Source organism: Penaeus vannamei, chromosome 13 (genome assembly GCF_042767895.1).
Source record: "Penaeus vannamei isolate JL-2024 chromosome 13, ASM4276789v1, whole genome shotgun sequence".
NCBI classification, from domain to species: Eukaryota; Metazoa; Arthropoda; class Malacostraca; order Decapoda; family Penaeidae; genus Penaeus; species Penaeus vannamei.
Window position 1 is genome coordinate 15,905,705 of NC_091561.1, and position 7,500 is coordinate 15,913,204.

Consider the following 7,500-nt stretch of genomic DNA (forward strand, 5'->3'; position numbering starts at 1 on the left):
ATACATACATACGCAAATATACATAAGTATATATACATAAAATATGTATAATGTATATCAAATATATGTATACATATACATATATGCATAATATATATGCATATATGTATATAATATTAGTATATACATATATGTATATGATATATATGTGTGTGCGTCTGTAAATAAATATGTACATATATGTATGCATTCATATTCATATTTACACACACACACACACACACACACACACACACACACACACACACACACACATATACACACACACACACACACACACACACACACACACACACACACACACACACACACACATATATATATATATATATATATATATATATATATATATATATATATATATATATATGCACACATATGTATGTTATGCAAATAAAAATTGCACATATTTACATTTATGAATAAAATCATATATATACATATTCATAAATGGATTTATATGTATAGACACATATATATTCATATATATATATATATATATATATATATATATATATATATATATATATATATATATCAACTGGATTCAAAACTTTCTTGAATTCGTGTATCTAATATGCAATATATGGTGGAAAGTTTATTATTCATTATCTTTAGCGCTGAACTCTTCCCATAACACAGCCTACTATATTTTCAATGTCTGATAGATGGTATATTGTATCAGTATACCATACTGCATTACAATCCATACAGGATTGGAATGCCTCCTTATATGAAGTATTTTGTTATTTTCTCATAAACGGTCACATTACATTAGTCTTAGGAGTCTTTGAAACTGTAATGTGCGGAGGATCGTGGGATATAAGAAAACCACGATAGGAGACACACTCACAGAAGCGCGCTCATGTACACACACGGTTGCATAGATAGCACGCACATCATGTACGCACAAATTCACACACATACACGCAAAGAATGGTGTCAGCAAGAATTAACAATAAGATCATGAGTGCTAACTTAATTTACCGATTCCTCGGTAGTATAGTGGTTAGTATCCCCGCCTGTCACGCGGGAGACCGGGGTTCGATTCCCCGCCGGGGAGGCTTCTCGGCTATTTTCTCCAGGGTGCAGAATAAACACCTTGACGTTCGGCTACCATTTGGCACTTTATTCAATAAAATAACTTACTGAAAGACTTCCTATGAAAGCTTCATAGAGCATGTAACCTTCAAAAGTATTTTCAGGTCAAAGATTATCCGATGTATTTTTCGGCTATAGAAAAAAGAATCAAGCAATCATTAATAACACTGAATAGGAAAGTATGCACTTTGTATTTCATGAAGTTCTTTTCCTGCGACTTGATTTCTGTTTGTGGTCTATTTATTCTTTAAATTATCCATGTGTCTGACTGGTTTCCTATCTCACTGGTATAATAATTATTAAACAAGTGATATTTACCATTTACTGCAATTTCTGTCAATTTTTAAAAGAGGAAGTACTATACACATATAATCATGACTAGCTTTGTACTCGTGTATGGTAGTGTAGCGTTATGTTAATGACAAGAATCAGACTCGTTATGATTATCGCGACCTTCCTATTATCATTATTATTTCTATAAATACTCAACTGGACTGAGACATATCCAAAATATTCTTTACCTTTGTAAGATTAACTAGTTATTGAAGGCTGAGAAAATCCAGCATCTGAGGTGAAGTGAATATCGATACAAAGTAATACATGATGGAAAACAAGAGAAAGTTAAATGGTCTGGTAAAATAGATTCAACAGAAGATGGGTGTTAAGGTATTATACCGTGTATAGCTAAAAGAGGAGCAGCGATCTAGACTTGAACAGTTGCTGAAGTTTGACGGACTAAAAAGTAAGACTGTGATAAGTGAATTAAAGCAAGCTCGGGACGGCTAGCAGCTGCACCCATTCCCCAGCCTGACACTCGTTCTGTAAGTGTGAGGTCGTAATTACTTTGAGTGGTGGCCATTAGTCGTTTTTTTTTTTTTTCGGGATCAAGACAGTGATGTGCAGCAGCATGTGAGCACATACTTGCTCGAGAACAGACCTTCTAGTGGCAACCCGTCAGAGGGTAATGGGACAGCAGGTATAAGGGAAAGGAGGGATATGTCAAGTAGTGCTAGACGAATCTAGCCAGCAGGTCGAAAGCGGTTGGCATCGGCTTGGTGTGGCCTCCTTCCATCTGAACGCGGTGCACACACATGCATATTCTTTTAAGATAAACACGGACTTTGGCTTGTCTACGTCGACGCAAAGGGGGTGGGGGTTGATTGATGGATCTGAAGCTGCTTCAGAAACACCGATTTTTCAGAATCTGGTGTTGACAATACAAAGCCCAGTCCTTCATGGAGCACACCACTGATAACAAAGATATGTACAGTATATTCCAGGTAGTGTTTTTCTTCAACGTTTACTAAGAAAGGAGAGAAGCTGCTGTCGGGTGTCGAAAAGGTCTAAATTTGTGGACGCGGCGGACGATGAAAAATAATACTTTTGAAAAGGACCATAGCTTCATGTCTACTTTCCATGCCGTGGACAGAAAAAAAACAAGTGTCGTCTGGAAAAAATAAATCAGTGATCAGCCGATTTTGAATATCTGAAGAGGCTTTTTGAAGCTATTGCTTATTTGAAAGCACATAAATATATCTGAAGAAGGCATATATTCAGATAATTACAAATATGCACTCATGAATACGTACATAAATAAATAAACACATTCAAAAAAATATTCGTTTATAGTATTTTCTAAAATGCGCTTCATGAATTTATATAAGTTCCTTTTTATTTCTACAGATATCACTCTCCGAAGAGAATAGCGCGAGAGACCAATGTGAATATCTACTAAATAATCCGAATGGATATGATGAACTTTCTTTTATAATTCTACGACTTCAAATTCAACATAGCTTCGAGTGAAACATATATAAATCGTATTACAGAGAAAGAATGTTGTAAAGGGTCAACATTTATTCGCAAATAGATAAGACAATTCACAAGGAATAACAAACGCTCATTCTATAATGGTATAACAGCAAGATATACACAAGAAGGAATAGCAGGAAAAGAGTCCAAGAACTCGATCAAATAATGGACTAAGGTCGGCCGTAGAGTTGTGAGGGAGCGGAGTGACCTTGGCTGGAGGACTCACGCAGTTCTCCGCGGGCGCGAGCTTCATGCTCAAGACGCCCTCGCTCGATCTGCTCGAGGGCGTGGGCGGGGATGGGGTGGGGGAAGGCAGGAGCCACGGGCAGGAAGGGCGACTGAGGCTGGTAGCCGTTGGCGTCGGCCACGAACTGGAGGTCGAAGACTTGGCCGTCGGGGAAGGTGAAGCTGAAAGGTTGATATTGCAATAGGTAACTCTGTGTATGGTCCTTGTGCTGACTGACACGATAAAGAATGTTTATGAGATATCCCACGAACAAAAAGTCCTAAACTGTAACTGACTGACCTGACTGAGCCTTGCTGAGCACCTCCAGGGCCACCAGCCTCGTGCCTGACGATGCCGTCCTGAGTCTCGACGTCGAAGGTGTAAGAGCCGTCAGCAGCAGGATGGACTCGATCGTCGCGGATGATTTCGACCACTCTGACGGGGGCGGATGGGCGGTGTGCAGGGGCGTCGTAGGAGAAAGACGGCTGGTCAGCCAGGGCCACGGCCACCAGCAACGCCAACACGATCTGAAGGTGGTAGTACATTGACTTGATTTTCTTTTTTCGTAGAGAATTGAAATAACTCTTAGATGTGGATTATAAAGTAAACAATATGGGACTCGTTGTGTTTACCCTCATCTACAGCTGAAATATTTGCAATGTGAAATGTGATAAACATCGATGAGTACAATTTTCCGATATTTGTTACAAAATACTTATTACTCACAGTTTTCATTTCGATTATGGTTCCTGATGCAAACACTGCAGAATCGTGCTCTTCGCAGGACCGACGCGCCTTTTATACCCGTCAGCCTAATGGTGCTTTCAGGTTGCAAAGTTGCCAAATGACTTATTTCGCAACTTGAATTTATACAAGTTCTATGATAAAAGTCAATGATCATTTATTATCGTATGAGTTTCTTTTCTTATCAAAACCGACCTATGCTTGAAGAAATCAGTTACAGGTGTTTCGATTCCATATATTTCTGTGAAAAAATGGTTGCCCATTTCTTTCTGTCTATTTGTCACTCCCTAAGATTCTCTTTCTTTTTATATGTATATTAAATATATACACACGCATACGCGCGCGGATATAAAATCATACAAGCAAACACACATATATGGATATGTATGTAGACAAATTTTCATTCACATATATATATGTAGATATTTATAATACATGTATATATCAGTTCATACGCATATACATACATACATACATACATACATACATACATACATACATATATACATATATATATATATATATATATATATATATATATATATATATATATATATATATATATATGCACATACACAAATACACACACACATATAGATAAAGAGATGTATACAGCACAAATATGTGTGTTCGTGTATATATACATATATATGTATATATATATGTATATCCATACATACATACGCAAATATACATACGTATATATACATAAAATATGTATAATGTATATCAAATATATGTGTACATATACATATATGCATAATATATATGCATATATGTATATAATATTTGTATATACATATATGTATATCATGTATAAGTGTGTGTGTGCGTCTGTAAATAAATATGTACATATATGTATGCATTCATATTCACATTTATACACACACACACACACACACACACACACACACACACACACACACACACACACATATATATATATATATATATATATATATATGTATGTATATATGCACACATATGTATGTTATGCAAATAAAAATTGCACATATTTACATATATGAATAAAATCATATACATATTCATAAATTGATTTATATGTATAGACACATATATATTCATATATATATGTATATATATATATATATATATATATATATATATATATATATATATATATATGTGTGTGTGTATATATATATCAACTGGATTCAAAACTTTCTTGAATTCGTGTATCTAATATGCAATATATGGTGGAAAGTTTATTATTCATTATCTTTAGCGTTGAGCTCTTCCCATAACACAGCCTACTATATTTTCAATGTCTGATAGATGGTATATTGTATCAGTATACCATACTGCATTCCAATCCATACAGGATTGGAATGCCTCCTTATATGAAGTATTTTGTTATTTTCTCATAAACGGTCACATTGCATTAATCCTGGGAGTCTTTGTAACTGTAAGGAGCGGAGGATTGTGGGAGATAAGAAACCCACGACAGGACACACACACACAGTGGCGCGATCATCTACACGCACGCTTTCACAGACAGCACGCACATCATGTACGCACAAATACACACACATACACGCAAAGAATGGTGTCAGTAAGAATTAACAATAAGGTCATGAGTGCTCATCAATTTTACCGATTCCTCGGTAGTATAGTGGTTAGTATCCCCGCCTGTCACGCGGGAGACCGGGGTTCGATTCCCCGCCGGGGAGGCTTTTCGGCTATTTTCTCCAGGGTGCAGAATAAACACCTTGGCGTTCGGCTACCATTTGGCACTTTATTCAGTAAAATAACTTACTGAAGACCCTATGAAAGCATGATATGGCATGTAACCTTCAAAAGTATTTTCAGGTCAAAGATTATCCGATGTATTTTTCGGCTATAGAAAAAAGAATCAAGCAATCATTAATAACACTGAATAGGAAAGTATGCACTTTGTATTTCATGAAGTTCTTTTCCTGCGACTTGATTTCTGTTTGTGGTCTTTTTATTCTTCTTTAAATTATCCATGTGTCTGACTGGTTTCCTATCTCATTGGTATAATAATTATTAAACAAGTGATATTTACCATTTACTGTAATTTCTGTCAATTTTTAAAAGAGGAAGTACCATACGCATATAATCATGACTAGCTTTGTACTCGTGTATGGTAGTGTAGCGTTATGTTAATGACAAGAATCAGACTCGTTATGATTATCGCGACCTTCCTATTATCATTATTATTTCTATAAATACTCAACTGGACTGAGACATATCCAAAATATTCTTTACCTTTGTAAGATTAACTAGTTATTGAAGGCTGAGAAAATCCAGCATCTGAGGTGAAGTGAATATCGATACAAAGTAATACATGATGGAAAACAAGAGAAAGTTAAATGGTCTGGTAAAATAGATTCAACAGAAGATGGGTGTTAAGGTATTATACCGTGTATAGCTAAAAGAGGAGCAGCGATTTAGATTTGAACAGTGCTGAAGTTTGACGGACTAAAAAGTAAGACTGTGATAAGTGAATTAAAGCAAGCTCGGGACGGCAAGCAGCTGCACCCATTCCCCAGCCTGACACTTGTTCTGTAGGTGTGAGGTCGTAATTACTTTGAGTGGTGGCCATTAGTCGTTTTTTTTTTTTCGGGATCAAGACAGTGATGTGCAGCAGCATGTGAGCACATACTTGCTCGAGAACAGACCTTCTAGTGGCAACCCGTCAGAGGGTAATGGGACAGCAGGTATAAGGGAAAGGAGGGATATGTCAAATAGTGCTAGACGAATCTAGCCAGCAGGTCGAAAGCGGTTGGCATCGGCTTGGTGTGGCCTCTTTCCATCTGAACGCGGTGCACACACATGCATATTCTTTTAAGATAAACACGGACTTTGGCTTGTCTACGTCGACGCAAAGGGGGTGGGGGTTGATTGATGGATCTGAAGCTGCTTCAGAAACACCGATTTTTCAGAATCTGGTGTTGACAATACAAAGCCCAGTCCTTCATGGAGCACACCACTGATAACAAAGATATGTACAGTATATTCCAGGTAGTGCTTTTCTTCAACGTTTACCAAGGAAGGAGAGAAACTGCTGTCGGGTGTCGAAAAGGTTTAAATTTGTGGACGCGACGGACGATGAAAAATAGTACTTTTGAAAAGGACCATAGCTTCATGTCTACTTTCCATGCCGTGGACAGAAAAAAAACGTGTTGTTTGGAAAAAAAATCAGTGATCAGCCGATTTTGAATATCTGAAGAGGCTTTTTGAAGTTATTGCTTATTTGAAAGCACATAATATATCTGAAGTAGGCATATATTCAGATAATTACAAATATGCACCCATGAATACGTACATAAATAAATAAACACATTCAAAAAAATATTCGTTTATAGTATTTTCTAAAATGCGCTTCATGAATTTATATAAGTTCCTTTTTATTTCTACAGATATCACTCTTCGAAGAGAATAACGCGAGAGATTAATGTGAATATCTACTAAATAATCCGAATGGATATGAGGAACTTTCTTTTATAATTCTACGACTTCAAATTCAACATAGCTACGAGTGAAACATATATAAATCGTATTTCAGAAAAGAATGTTGTAAAGGGTCAACATTTATTCGCAAATAAATAAGACAAATTACTAAGAATAACAAA

The 7,500-nt window shown here is 36.3% G+C and overlaps 2 protein-coding genes and 2 non-coding genes across 4 annotated transcripts in view; 2 read left to right on the forward strand and 2 right to left on the reverse strand.

Annotated features, from left to right (window-relative positions):
• Window positions 1-991: 991 nt before the first annotated feature.
• Window positions 992-1,063, forward strand: TRNAD-GUC (transfer RNA aspartic acid (anticodon GUC)). The gene has a single exon. It is a non-coding gene; the product is annotated as a tRNA-Asp (tRNA).
• A 1,877-nt stretch (window positions 1,064-2,940) lies between these two features.
• LOC138863799 (cuticle protein AM1199-like) lies at window positions 2,941-3,915 on the reverse strand. Its single transcript, XM_070129025.1, has 3 exons — window positions 3,866-3,915; window positions 3,440-3,666; window positions 2,941-3,321 (listed from the first exon to the last, which is right to left on the reverse strand). Exons 1-3 carry the CDS (start codon window positions 3,872-3,874, stop codon window positions 3,084-3,086), a joined length of 474 nt encoding a protein of 157 aa, XP_069985126.1. The 5' UTR covers window positions 3,875-3,915; the 3' UTR covers window positions 2,941-3,083.
• Window positions 3,916-5,502: 1,587 nt separating this feature from the next.
• TRNAD-GUC (transfer RNA aspartic acid (anticodon GUC)) lies at window positions 5,503-5,574 on the forward strand. The gene has a single exon. It is a non-coding gene; the product is annotated as a tRNA-Asp (tRNA).
• A 1,868-nt stretch (window positions 5,575-7,442) lies between these two features.
• LOC113822263 (cuticle protein AM1199-like) overlaps window positions 7,443-7,500 on the reverse strand; it is a 948-nt gene continuing 890 nt past the window's right edge. Inside the window, exon 3 of the mRNA XM_027374807.2 lies at window positions 7,443-7,500. This exon is cut by the window's right edge and continues 323 nt beyond it. The gene's annotated coding sequence lies outside the window, so the exon portion shown is untranslated.